The sequence below is a fragment of the Tauraco erythrolophus genome, chromosome 22 (assembly GCF_009769465.1).
Source record: "Tauraco erythrolophus isolate bTauEry1 chromosome 22, bTauEry1.pri, whole genome shotgun sequence".
Taxonomy (NCBI): Eukaryota; Metazoa; Chordata; class Aves; order Musophagiformes; family Musophagidae; genus Tauraco; species Tauraco erythrolophus.
The window spans coordinates 11,547,799-11,561,762 of NC_141486.1; the positions used below are offsets into that span (position 1 = coordinate 11,547,799).

The window sequence follows — 13,964 nt, forward strand, 5'->3', positions numbered from 1 at the left end:
AACCATGTGCATCGTGTTGAAGATCATACATTCAACTCTGTCGTGAAATAAATATATAGGAAAAAGAGTAAAAAAAACCAAAAAACAAAACAAAAAAGATTCTTGCTACAATGGCAGGGACGCCCGCTGCCCCGTCTCCTGCCCGGGTCGCGTTTGCCCCTCTGCCGGGGTGAGCCAGCTCCCTGCCTGAGGCACAGCGTAAGGCACCGGCCGGGGCGTGCGGGGCTCACTCTTTGCTCACGCTCGTCTTGCAGGAATGCAGAACGGCCTTAAAAGGAGAGGCAGCTGCTCCAGGGGGACAGTCACCATTTTTCCTGGTGAGAAAAAAAAAAAACAAAACAGAATTAGCAGCCACTCCTGAATCAGATTTCAGAGACACTTAAGCCAGCGACGCTGGAGATGGTTTTACCTTGAACCTCTCAGAGAAACAGTTAATCATCCCACTGCTACATTAGACATTTGATATTCATTTGGACACAACAGGATTTATTATTTACTGAATCAAAGGTAAATAAATGGGCCAAGTCAGATCAAAATGATTTCTCCACAATGGTGCAGTATTTATAGAAACTGGGAAAGACTAAATCCCATCTCTCCTCAAACTCCCTTGTTGATTTCAATGAGTAAATTAGGAGAGCTACTCCGTGATCATTATCCAGTTCGTTACGACGCAGTGGGATGAAGCACACGGAGCCCTGACGCGGGGAGGCGAGTATCTCCCTTTGCCCTAACGTTCAGGAACAAACAATGTTTTAGTAACACCAGACCTGGCAGATGCAATTAGTGATCTGAAAATCACTGCATCTGAAAATTCACCTGCGGATTTGAGAGCTCCAGATGAGCCAAAGCCTGAGGGTTACGCTGCAGAACCGCCCACCGCTCTGCTCATCATCTGCTCCTTAATTACGTGGCATTTCAGAGATCTCTCTCTTTCTTATGAGATAACTGCTCGAGCCAGGATTACACCCTTTTGAGACAAAATGCCTTCGAGTTGGGATTGAAAGGAAGGAAGTAAAACGAGAACCCAACCAAAGCACTCCAAGGGTGGCAGGTCAGAGCAAGGCACGTCTTCTTGGGAGCAGGGGACTCGGGAGCGGGATGCAATGGTGCATCCACCAGCATCACAGGGACAAGAGCTGGGCTGGCTGGGTGAGCTACGGGTGACGGGAGATCGGCTCAAAGGTGGGTGAGAAGCTTTGACAGGAAAAGGTCCCCCACAAACATCCTCCAGCAAAGTCGAGACAAATTTCACTGTTACAAATTAATTTTCTTTTAGAAGAAAATTCCGTAGCTTGCACTTGATCCCAGTGGGAGAAGATCTCAAAAAGTTACCTGCAATATATCGTATCTCTGGCAAACACATCATTAAATCCGGAAAACGGTTTGGCTGGTGTGGGTATTTGTACTCCGTGAAGTCCTGGCAAACATACCAGTACCGCTTGTTCAGCTGCTCCAGCTGGGACGCGTTGGTCAGACCCCGGATGTCTGAAAGCGAACGCGATTAGAGTAATGAAAATATGATGAAAACACCCAAGAAGAGCAGCAGACCCGCACTTATCACCGTTTCTTCAGGAAAGACAAACTGATTGCTAAAACTCTAAGCTGGGTCCCTGATTTGGGGACTGGCTTCGAGTGGACAAATACTCAAACTCCTGCCTCCCCTCCCGGCGCGCCGGCGTCGTGGCTGCCCCTTACACGCGTGCCCGGGTACAGGATTTCCTTCCACGAAAGAGCAGGATGAGAACAGCTCACATCCTAAGCCGCTGATCTGCAGAGCTCAATGGATGCTCTTGGAGATAACACCTCCAGCAACCTTAAATCCCACCGGCCGGGTGGGAAGCAGCTGCATGTCAAGGCTTAGTCCTCGCGGCGGATCCAGCGTAATACTTCCTCAGACAGAAACACGTTGATTTTAGCTACATCATCTCGGCTGAGGAAAGCGCTCAACTCTATAATTCAAGGTATCATCATATTTCTCCCCATCTGCTTACGAATTATGTCATATGAGCTTTACAAGCTTGTCAACTTCTTATTTTTAAATTTAGCTTTGCCAATGTCAGGCAACACACACCAAGGGAAAAACGGACGTTTCCAAGCCATCAAACTGGCAGGAAGGCCCGCTGCCTCCCCTCGGCGCGATCCGCGGCATCGGCACGCTGCTGGGGTCCTGGGAAGGATCCAGCGCGGTGCGGCAGGGAAGCTGTGGACCGTCGGTGCCGGCTCACTATTGTAAGACCATCTGACGGAAGAGACATTTATCTACTGCCCAAAAGCTGACTTTTAAAAATAATTCTCAGGTATTTCACATAAAAAATTGCAAACTTCAACTAAAAATAAAAGAAGACAGGAAGTTAATGAAAATACATTTTGGAAAACAATGGAGACAGCTCGAGAAGTGCATTATCCAGTGTCAGGAAACTGCCCAGGGAAGCAAACCGGAACCTCAGCCCGGCACGGATTGAAGTGTCAGCACTATCTCCTGCTGGAAATGAGTGGGGGAGGACAGAGCCTGCAGCACATTTTTACAGACTGCAACTATCTTTCACAGTACAAAAGACTTCGGGGACATTTATTTCCAAAATTACAGCTGAACACCAGCCATTAAGCATTTGCCTCTCAACGGTTTTCTTCATTTACAACATGAAGAAACATCCCACGAGGCCCGCAGAGACTGCACCGACACCGGCACCGGCACCGTTCCGACCAGCCGGGAAGGGGATCTGCAGCAGGGGATGGAGACAGCGTACAGGAGTGGAGACAGGGACAGCCCTGCTGAGGACAAACCCCAGCTATTCCAATCTCTTTCAGCCCACTACGGTTGTTAGCAAACAACCAGGATCTTCCCACATGTTGAAGAATTACTCTGCACAGATTTACAAACGTCTGGGGTCAGTCCCTTCTTAGGCAGAATCCATTGCCTGCACATAAATACTTCATTCATGACTCCTTTTCACTTTAAAGAGCCAGCACTGGGTATAGAATCTAAATAGTAGGAAGCCAACCAGGTGACCTAAGTATATATCCTGAAGGTAAATATTTTAAAGAGTCAGAAAAGCTCTAAAAAAAGGGAGGATTGTTTTTTAAAATTCAGCCTTTAAAGCAGAAAAAACAACAAATACACTTTCTAGTCAGGAATCTTGGGAAGGTTGTTATGCAAATACTCAGTGCTTACTTCAGGAAAAAAAAGCCATGCAAATTAACTGGTTTTAAAGCATCATTTAGCTAATCGCCTGAACAGTTACCTAAAGCAATACTGCTTTTAGATGACCCATCTTTGCCTGAGGAAAAGCTCATTAGCAGCTGGTAAGTCATCACTCACCCAAACCTCATGGTGAAAGGTGTCACTGGCCTCTCTGCTCTGCTCCTACTCTGGCATCGGTACCATTGGTACGTGTGCAAAATGACACACTTACTGTGCTTGGTGTCTATAGTTAAAGGCAATAAAAATTGCCTAAAATGAATTAATTCACTTCCAGACCCTCCTCCCGCAGGTACCCAAGTATCCCACTCCGCACAGCGTGCGGTCTGCACGACGGAAAATGCCTACAGAGAGGTTTCAGAGCTGGAGCCTCTTTGCGGGTCTCGGAGCCCTTCCTCCCATTTCTCATCAGGGAAGCAAAGACGGCTCAGAGCGCTTCAAAGAATTTCTCCAGTGGGACCCACCCATACCTTCTTTTCATCAACTCACCTTGGTTTAGGAAGTTAATGGCTTTCATACACGCGTACTCCTCGTTGCTGACCTTCAACTGGTTAAATTTGCGAAAGAGGTAGATCAACCGCTCCATCACCTCCATCCCCTCTTCACTGAATCTGGAGGACAGAGATCACACATCAACGCGTACAGGACGTCCGTACAAGAAAGACAAGAAGCTTACTACAATAACTTCAGAGATTTTAACATCTTGCAAGGGAATTAAAAAAAAACTGCCATCAAAACTGCTTGAAGCCTGCAGAGGAAAAGGTCTGATGGAGCTGGGAACACGCAAAAACTTGTGTGCTTGTGGGCACGCTGCTTTGCCTCTCTGCACCTGCATTTCCCCAGGTCTCCATGAGCATTGTGCCTTTGCACTTCGCTGGGCCAACAGGAGGTTTCACTGAGCAGTTTGGCGAACAAGAGGAGAGTTCATAGAAATGTGGAGCAGTACTTGGCCTTGCAGGACATGAAAACATCCTGCAAAACAGCCGTTGTCCTGCCAGAGGCAAGGGGCAGATGGCACCCCCGTCTGCCGGGTGCTGCACTGCCGCTACCCACGGCAGAAAGCAGCTCACACGTCACGCAGCGCCGCACCTTACTCGGGCTGGATGCTCTTGCAGGATAAAAGCACCCCCAGCAATCCTTGGACAAGCCACCCCAGCAGCGTTCACGTGTTCCCACCCCCCACCGCCTCGCACCTTCCTTCGGTTTGTGCTTCCCACCACCTGCAGCAGCCCAGCGCATCCCGCGCCGGCCGCGGCACAAACGCCCCCACGTCCTCGGGGGCTGGACGTGTCCCCCGCAGCTGCCCAGCACCCCGCACCCCTGCCGGAGAAATCTGGGATTGGTGCTGCTGTGCAACAAACAGCCCACCCAGCATTCACGGTGCTGGGTTTTTAAAGAAACCCCTCCGTTCTGCAAAGCTGGTAAATCAATTTCAGCTGCTGCCCGTAGGATCAGCGCGATCCCCAGGCTCTGGCTCCACACGGCGCATTTCGACGTGCCAGCTGAGCGGAGCAGCACCCAGGCTGGGCTGCTCCAGGGGCACAGGACCGCAGAGCCCAGACCCTGCCTCCCGCAGCAACGGCTGTTTCCAACGGCAGGAGCACCTACCGCTTCTCCTATCACGGAGCGCCGCTGGAAACAGCCTTGTTTCAAACACTGAGGAATTAGGCTGACCCACGTACAACAGCGGCACACGCTTCATTTATCTGATGGGCAGGTGAGGAAGCTCACCTCCCCAAAATTCCCGGGAGTGACTCACGGAGATCCTGTACTTCCACACAGCCGTATTTATTGCCTGGTCGCTACGGTCTGTTAATTTTCCTCGGCCAAGAGCTTCTGGGGTGAGACATCCCGCCGGAAGGCTGGGATCCTGCTCACAAATACAAATAGGCACGAAACCGCCAACACCCAACGCTGCAGGGAGGGACACTGCAGGCTGCGGTCGAGGGCTGAGCCGCGCAGTCGGAGAACGCCTGCCGTTCCCTTCCAAACTCTCCCCTTCAATAGGATGTGCAGGATTCACTGCACTTCATAAATGCGTATCAAGATCCAAGCAGGAAAGCACTGCTGCTGGTGTGGGCTGTCAGGGATCCACCGCTGGGATGTGGATCCACCATCCGTACCAGCCCTGGAGCATCTCACCAGGCAGAGCCGCGCTCGTTTCTGATCCACGTCATTCGGTGGAAACAAGCTGCGCGTTTTCCCGAGTATCCACGCTCGCCGAGGGATGCCAGTGACAGAGGTGGGCGGGAGAGGACACACTGGTGCACAGGGAATGTGAATCTCCCCAAAATCTCCTGGGAAGTTGCCTGATGGAGATTCTGCGGGTGCAGAACGTGGTGCCCATGCTGCAGGCGGTGCCGGTACACGCACCACGGAAAAGCCGTGGCGTCAGCAAGAGGCAGAAGCAGAGCTGGAGGGCACAGAGGGCTGACGGTGCCCACGGGCACGCTCCGGGACTGTCCCACACGTGCCAACAGAACAGCCTCTTGGGAACACATCTCGCAGCAACACCCCCGGTTTCAGAGAAACCATGTATTGCAAAAACGCTCAGAAGAGGGACACAAGTGTTTCGGGAAGCTTCAGCTGCAGTCTGGCATTGTACAGCACACAGAATAAGAGCCCAGCCAGAAAGCCATCTTCGAATAGAATGAAAATAGAACCTTTTTCACTGAATAATACCTTATTTTGGCATGTATGTTTGTTTACTTCAAAGTTATTTGTAAAATGCATGGTGGAGTTTGACCCCAGAGAAGTGAAAACAAGCTATCTGAACTCCAGGTCACTTCTTCAAGAAAGTAATATCGTAAGTGATGAAAGCCTTGCCGGCTAATCTAAAGTCGTACAAGTTTTCTTGCTCTCAAGCTGACATTAAAAATCTTGCAGGTGCAAGACTGCAAAGCTCAAGAAGTTAATGAGCACAAAGACCACTCAGGCATCTGTAGGGTTTAATTGTTTTTAGAGCATGCACATTTTTACCAGCCACTCATCACTTCATAAATCCAGGAGAGCTCTTCTCTCATTCCTGAAGTTGAACTGTCTTACTTTTCTGCGCATACTTTCCTCCCCCTTTCAAACAAAGCTGTTCTGTTTTTCACAGCCCTACTTCTTCTCGAGGACTGACTCCTCCACACACTTTTCCTCGCAGTTTACACCAGGGAAGTTCTGCCTGGGAGTTATCGGGATCAGCCAGGGAGGAGGGGGAAGGGAAGCGCTATCAGGAGTGCTGGGGGAGGTCAGGAATCTATTCATTTCATATTCACCTCCAGAAAAGCGGCAGAATAAAAGAAAACATTTGATCCAGCAGGCAAACAGAACATTTAGCCAGTTGTTAGAAGTGATAAAACACAGGGGCTGGGGAGCTCATCCTATGCCTCTACTCATCACCCACCTCAGCGTTAGCATCGCTCCCGTCATTTTGCCACATCGGAACAGAAATTAGCCCCAAAGGGCCACACTGTCACAGCTCTGCGAGATCTCTGCAGCTGCCTGAGAGCTCTAACAAGCTTCGGTTTGCCATCACTACTGATCAACGCCAGAGCTCTCAAAGAAACGGAGGCTCTTCGAGGAAACCCACAGGTCAGACACCTCTCTGGAAGAGCCTCTCCCAAATCCAAAGGAACCAGCTACGCCACAATGCGACAGGGAGACTGACACCCACGAACCATCCCACTGCTGCCCACTGACAGTCAAGCTCTGGCTGAACGACCACGAAGACGACGGGGAGGGGGCCACGCAGCTCGAGACCCCCCGTCTGCACAACTTCCCGCTAAATGGCTTTTGTTGGGGTGCGTTTTCCCGTGTCACTAATGACAATTAATGATGCTTGAAAAGCTAAATCAGAAGAAGCGACTACAGAAACATTCCGCTCCCAACAACACCTATTTTCTTCCATGTGCACAGATCTTCTCTGAAGGACTTTCGAGGCGACCAGCTCTGAATCACCACTCTCTGAAGGGCGAGGATTCCTCCTTTGTCTTGTTTTCTTACCTCTCGCTCGTATTTATCGCCAACCCAAAATGAAACAAACACTTCTCTTTTGAGGCTCTGACCAGGACAGCAGCAACAAAAGGATGGCTGAATGCAGGAACAAGTGTTATTGTGGCTCTCTACGACCCTCACTGTTCCTGGCAGGAGCAGCACCAGATGCACGATGAATGGCCGGGTGGAACAGCACCGCGGAGGAACCTACCCCAGGAAATGAGACACCTGGGGTCCAGCTCTCGGCTCCTCCGCCCAGGTCGCAGCCAGCCAGCCCCTCTGGTTGTCAAAGCAGAAGAAACAAAGGAACCTCGGGGAACCGTTAGATTCTGCAATGACTGAGGACCACAGCAGAATTTTAAATCTCTGCTTACCAGACACTTAGATCCCCTGGTGACTCCTGCAAAATCACTGGGGCAAGGGCAGAGTGCAAACGGGGCAGACAAAAGGGAAGGTGGGCAGCAGTTTCCATGAATCCTACCTATTCTGCCATAATATTTTGAGTCTACCACCAAAAGAAGGCTCTGTCTGGCACCAAGACTGCAAAACAAAACACCCAAACCAGAAATCAACACCCTGACCAAAATGATAAATGAAAGGCAGGCTCCTCAGAGCATCAGATAGCATGTACCATGGAAAAAACAAGAGCTAAGTTGCAACATCTTTAAATTTATGTAATCAAAACAATGAAACAGCAATTAATAATGAACACTTTGATAATACAGACAACCAGCTTTGGGAACAACCTTTCCACTGGCCCAAAGGGTTTTTAAATAAGACCTTCCGTTCTGTATCTCAGGGTTACCCAAAGTGTTGGTTAGTTTTACTCTCCCTACAAAAAACGGCGGTTTGTAGGGCTGCACTGGTGGATGACAGCATTGCTACGGGAACTCCAAACAGCACTGTGGGGCACCATGCACCTTCCCCTGCAGAGGGAAGTTTTGACTCAACACTGACTAACCACGGTGTACTTTCTAAGCCTGGAACAACCATTCCCTAAAAAATAGAACAGGAAAACAGCCACAGGTGAAGTGACCCATCCCAGGAGAGGTGGTTAGTTGGTCACAGGGCCAGAAACACGCGCCCGACTGCCATCCTCCCGATGGCTCCTCCATCTCTCGATCTTGCTCCCTCACCCACGGGCTCAGCCCAACGTCTCACCTGTGCAGCTCGTCGTCAGAGGGAGAGTACTTGGAGGTGACATCCGCGAGGTCACCAAAGATCTGCTTGCTGTAAACAGTGAGCGAGGAGAGCAGGATCAGCTCCTGCCACGTAGAGCTGAGCAGGCAGGTATAGTCCTTGATGGAGAGTTCGCAGAAGAACGGCAGCTTCTTGATCCAAGCAATCTGCCTGAAAAGCAATTCATCCGCCAGACGACACAACAACGCAAACAGCTCTGCCTGAGTCACTTTATACCTGCAGGCACAGTTAATACGAAGGCATAAAAACAATTAGCAACATCGAATGACATCATCTGACGAGGCACTTGAAAAGCAAGGCAAGGGCCACAGGAATTTGTGTTTGAGTGCCCAGCATGCTGGTGGCCAGGGTGTCACCTGGCGATGGGAGACGTGACGGCCAGCACCCACCCTGCCCGGTCGGGGGCTGCGAGGGGAACTGGCCCAACCCCTGGGGTCACCCGCCCCACCAGCACCCACTGGGCAGCTCAGCCTCAGAAACAGCTCTGCAGCTCTTGCCAAAGGATTGACTACCCAGCTTTTTTCCACCCATCTGTGTTTTTCCAGCTATCGTGCTTATTATGGGGCCTTTTGTACAGTTAACGCAATCTCAGGGCTGAAACCCACCGAACCCCACTCCCACACCGGCCCAGCCTGGCCATGGAGCCTGAAACCCCACGCGAGGTCCGTGCACGCCAGCTCCAGCCCCACGCAAGGGCACAGGCCACCCAGGGGACACGGTCTGGTTTGCTGCTTGCACTACGGCGGCATCTTCTCCCAGGGGACGTGCTCCTCGTGCCGATTGGGCCGTGAACGCACGCGCCCATCCGCCCCCCTCGCCGTCGGCAGCCCCCGTGGCGCAAGTGGAGCCGCGTGTGCGGAATGGGAGAGCCGGACCCGAACGCTGGCCAGGAGCACAGGGCTCTGGGCAGCCTCTCTCCCCGCGCCGCGCGCACTCACCCGTCCTCGATGAGCATCGGCGTGCCGAGCGGCTCCAGGTCCTCCGCTGACACCAGCTGATTGATGAGACTGTGCGACTGGGGGTCCAGGCTGCGCGGCTGGGGGGGCATCAGAGCCGAGTGAGCAGAATAGCTAAAAAGGTGCGGGAGGTACTGGTAGTGCGTGGACACCGGCGTTCCGATATACTGATCCCTGAGTGCAGCGAATCCATTCAGCTCCACGGACCTACTGGAAAAGGAAAAGCTTTTTAACATACTCCCAAAATTCCACCTGATTCATTAAAACATTGCATCCAGCTCCATCAGAACGTTAATAAAAACAGGGAGGAAAGAAAACAGAGTGGAAAACACCTTTGTATTTAAACCCTACCCTGGAAATAACAGAGCGTGCGGCCCAGACGCCTTACACGTGCCCACGCTGAGCCTGGCCCGGCTCTTGTCCCGCTCAACGGAGATCTGGGATCTGCGGCGGAGCCGCCGTTCGGGGAGTAAGGCAGAAACCCAACTGTGCGAATTTCCAGCCCTGCTCCCTTGAAGGGCCAGTACTAACACCACCAATTAGCAACCTAAACAGAGTAATTTGTCTTCAAGATCTCAGCACAGTGCAGAAGAAGAGCTTATGCTGAATGAGAAGTGAAAGATAATCAAGTTTCCATGATCTGCAGAAAAAAATGACAATGCAAATTAAGAGATGTATTTTAAATATAATTTTAACTCCATATCGCCTTTCTTTTCGTTTGCTCGTGAGCATTTCACCGCCCAGTTCGGCTCTTTCCAACCCAGTGGCTGTCGTTCTTAGAACATAATTAGAGATGTAAGAACCTGCAGTACGCTCAGTTTACACAAAGATGCACTCACGGTGTATGTTTCCTACACTGACCCAAAGTATCACTCGGGGAAAGACAGTCAAGATTACTGTCATACGAAATTCTTCCGGAGCACATTCCCACCTTGAAGATGGAGTAGAAACAGGTGAAGGCTGGTTGCTCTCAGAAACTCCATTTCCAGGGGAACTATGGTCACTGTCTCCGTTGTTGCTCCATGACATGTTTGCCTCTCCCTCAAATTCTTGCCCAGACATAATTCTCTCAATCTCTTCCTCTGATATCTGCCAAAGACAGGACCATTACGGTTACTTCAGCTGAGAACAGAAACAAGGCAGAGCCTCTGTACACAAACACCTTGACCGTACGGCCACATCCAACAGCGCTGAAGCTGCCCTGCACCAGGAGAAACGCCTTCCCACTCCACAGATATCATGTCTTTCCTTTATGTTCAGCAACGTACATGAAAAATTCTATTTACAGCTAATTGTGGTGACCTCCCGTTCCTGCAGTACAATTCAAGTGACGATAACACAGCAGACAGGAACGGACATATGAAAAGATGATGTCAAACACACACAGCAACGAGCCGTAAATCAGCCACTGTCACGCAGTGAAAAACCTGGGAGTAATTGAGGCTGGTTCATCGGGAACATCACTCAGTACATGGCAGAGGTAAAGGCAAATGGAAGGTGGGGCAGGCTCTGGTTTGATAAAGCAACTGAGAGAGGCAAGGTGACACATAGAAAATTAGTCAGGAAACTGTTTACCAGGAATTGCTCTTCACTATTTCTCCCCAGAAAAGAACCAGGTGGCACCTAAAGAAGCAATCAAGCATCTAATACTTAAAACGAGTATTAGAGAGTAAAACATATGAAAATAAATTGGACTTAAAAAAAAAAAACACACCAAAAACTGAGTTCACTTAAGCATAAAGTTTCAAAAGTGAGCTGGGTACGCTCCTGGAGAAATATTGCATCAGTAGCAGGGAAAATGGAACACAAAAGTTTCTGGCCTCTTTTTTTTTTTAATTCTACGCATGTCCCTTAGCGAGGCTGTCACAAAATATCGCAAGACCTCACGTTAACGTGCTGCAAGAAAGTGCTCTGAACTCTGAACACCACTTTCAAGAGCCAAACGTTGCTTTGACAGTTTATTCCTGTCTTGCAGTAGTGTCAGAAAAACTCTGTGAGCTTGAAGAGTGCAATAGCTGAATAGTCTCACGCCAGGAAACGGAGTTGCTGGCATAACCCAGGGTCCGACACTGCCCGACCACACGAGTGCCAGAGGAGCAAGGGCCCGCACGGGCTAGCACAGGGTGCTGGTTTACTACAGCTACATTGCTCAGAGAGGCAGCAAAAATTGTTACCTGGCCAGAAATTAAATCTGTTCTTCAATAGACCCACACAGGCTTCAAGAACCAGTAACTATTGCTGTTACAAGTATGATGTTTGCAAACAGCAGAAAATGTTCCATCATTACTAACAGATTTTTTTGTTTGAGCGAGGCTCTGCCTGATGCTGACCGCGGGCACGGCCGCGCCGTCTAATTCCTGCCTTTTTCCTGGCTTCGCTCTGGAGGGACGACACCGAGCGAGCAGGGCAGCTGGCGGCTGCTCACGGTTTGGTGTTGGACTGAGGCAAGTAGCACAGAAAATGCTTTCAGTGATATTTCTGCTTTATTAAAATAAACAGTAAACTTTTAAAAGAGCTCTTTTCCAGAGGCGAGCTGGGAAGGGCCATCATTTCTCACGCGTGCGGTACGAGCCGCTGTGCTGAATTACCTCGCGCTTTACAAGACGCCTCCAGCCAAGCTGTGCCATCCATCAGCCGGACATTTACGGGGTGCCCCCGCCTGCCGCGGCTGAAGGAACCGCAGCGGGCGGCCCGCGAGATTTACTGGGAGCTGCCGAGGGGACGGGCGTCCTTGTGCGGCTCACAAAGGACGGGGAGCCGCGATGGCCGGAGCGTGCCCGCGGATTCACGGGCACCCCGGGACTGCGCCGTGTCCCCTGCGGGGACGAGCGAATGCCAAGCTTTATTTACAAACCTGCTGTTCATGAGATGTATTTCTAACACTTGCAGAGTGCCAAAGCCCTGCTACGCCTGCAGAAGGCACAGGTGGGGCTGAGAGAGGCTCAGCCAAAGGAACCCTGGCCCCATCCCACGCCCAGCGGCTGCCACGGTCCCAGCCCACCACCTGCGAGGCGTGTGCCATGGCCAGGAGAGCAAAAGCTGAAGGAAACCGTGGGGAAAGGGCCGGACATGCTCACCTGGACAGGTCCGATGCTTTTGTTTCTGCCTCCTGGCATGCCATCCTCTCTGATTGCTGAAAGAAAACAACCAGACCTTGGTGAGGAACGCTGCTGTTTGGTATCCCAGAAATACAAAAGAAGGTATCTGCTGTTTTTAAAAAAATCTTTATACCCTAAAAAGATTCATTTTGCTCATCAGAGCAGTTTACACAGAAACCTCCCGTGCTTTCCAGGGCACTGGAGAGCTCGAGCAGTACACACCGTGATCCTCACCCCGAAGGGCAAGCACGCATCGGCGGGGCCGGACGCGGTACTGAGGGAGTTTAGTTTCTTCTTGTGACGTTTCAGGGACAGGTGAAGAAGGAACATCAAGTCCTTTATCGCAATTAATTCCAGAATAATCTGAGAAGTGGCACTCAAAGCAACCCTACTTCACCCCTGGAAATAACCCAACGAATGCCCACGGCTGCAATGGGCACACCGGTGTTTCTAACCCCTCTGCCCACCGCCCTGCGACACCCCCCGAGGCAGACCCCCCTGCAGAGACACCGACCGGCGCTGCCACGACACGGCGGCACAGCACCTCGCCGGAACGACAAACGCCGCCGGCACTCCGGAGGGCCCGATCTCCTACCGCTGTCACGGAAAACGGAGGGCACATGTTCTACCCAGCCGGCTGCGCGCAGAGCTGTTGTTTAAAATGCAAGTTACTAGACCGAGCTATGCAGCTCCATTTTGGGAGGGCAGCCTCGTTTTTCAATACAGCAGCTGCATTTTTAAGGCTCTTCAAACACTTTCCAGGGAGCTTCAGTGAAGTCCAACTACGGAGATTATCCTGAAGCTGCTTCTCTACCTTCCTCTCCCTCCTGCTCTTCCCTTTATTGGCAGGGCAGCTCTGCAGAAGCCGACAGCCTTCGAGGCTCAACCCTGCTCCTCGTGTGCCTCCTCCTCTCCCAGTCTGAGTCCCCCAGTTTATCAGGTCCCAATCTCTTTCCCACCACGACCTGGCCAGACTTGGCAGGAGGCTCTGCCCAGCTGCGCGGTGACCTTGCTGCTGCCGGCCGGCCTCACCCTGCTCGGCACACGGGGCTGCAGGAGGCCCTCCAGAAACAGAAAATGACACCAAATTTACGGAAAAATTTCTGCACCACAAAAGGCACACTGCTGCATGGTTTTAGATCTCCCCAGCTCAAAGCATCCCCGCCTTCCCCGGTGCCGCACGCGTGCTCGCCCAAGGCACGCGCAGCGGGGCTCAGCTACGCGCACACTCGCAGTCCAGCAGTGCAAATCGCCACACAAACCATCCCAGTGATTTGCACCCCACCAGTCCGTGCCCAGCAGCACCGCGATCCCTGCGGCACCTTCCGACACGCTACGAGATGAGCAGTACGGCTTTAATCCTTCTAACGCAAACCCCCTCACCTCCACAGAACAGCACGTATTTTTATTTAAAATGCCCGGCAGCAGTCATTAAGCACACTGGAGAAGCCACGAACAGAGGATATAAAACCATTATGGTCATCTTCTATGTCACACAAATCCTTTAAGATACAGCAAGACAACACACTC

General features: G+C 51.2%; 1 protein-coding gene across 1 annotated transcript in view; it reads right to left on the reverse strand.

Moving 5' to 3' along the window:
* Positions 1 to 226: 226 nt before the first annotated feature.
* Positions 227 to 13,964, reverse strand: part of NR6A1 (nuclear receptor subfamily 6 group A member 1) — an 88,755-nt gene continuing 75,017 nt past the window's right edge. Inside the window, 8 exon segments of the mRNA XM_086625459.1 lie at positions 227 to 276; positions 279 to 314; positions 1,333 to 1,485; positions 3,689 to 3,810; positions 8,342 to 8,596; positions 9,319 to 9,546; positions 10,268 to 10,425; positions 12,414 to 12,469. Coding sequence (XP_086481585.1) covers positions 227 to 276; positions 279 to 314; positions 1,333 to 1,485; positions 3,689 to 3,810; positions 8,342 to 8,596; positions 9,319 to 9,546; positions 10,268 to 10,425; positions 12,414 to 12,469 — 1,058 coding nt within the window.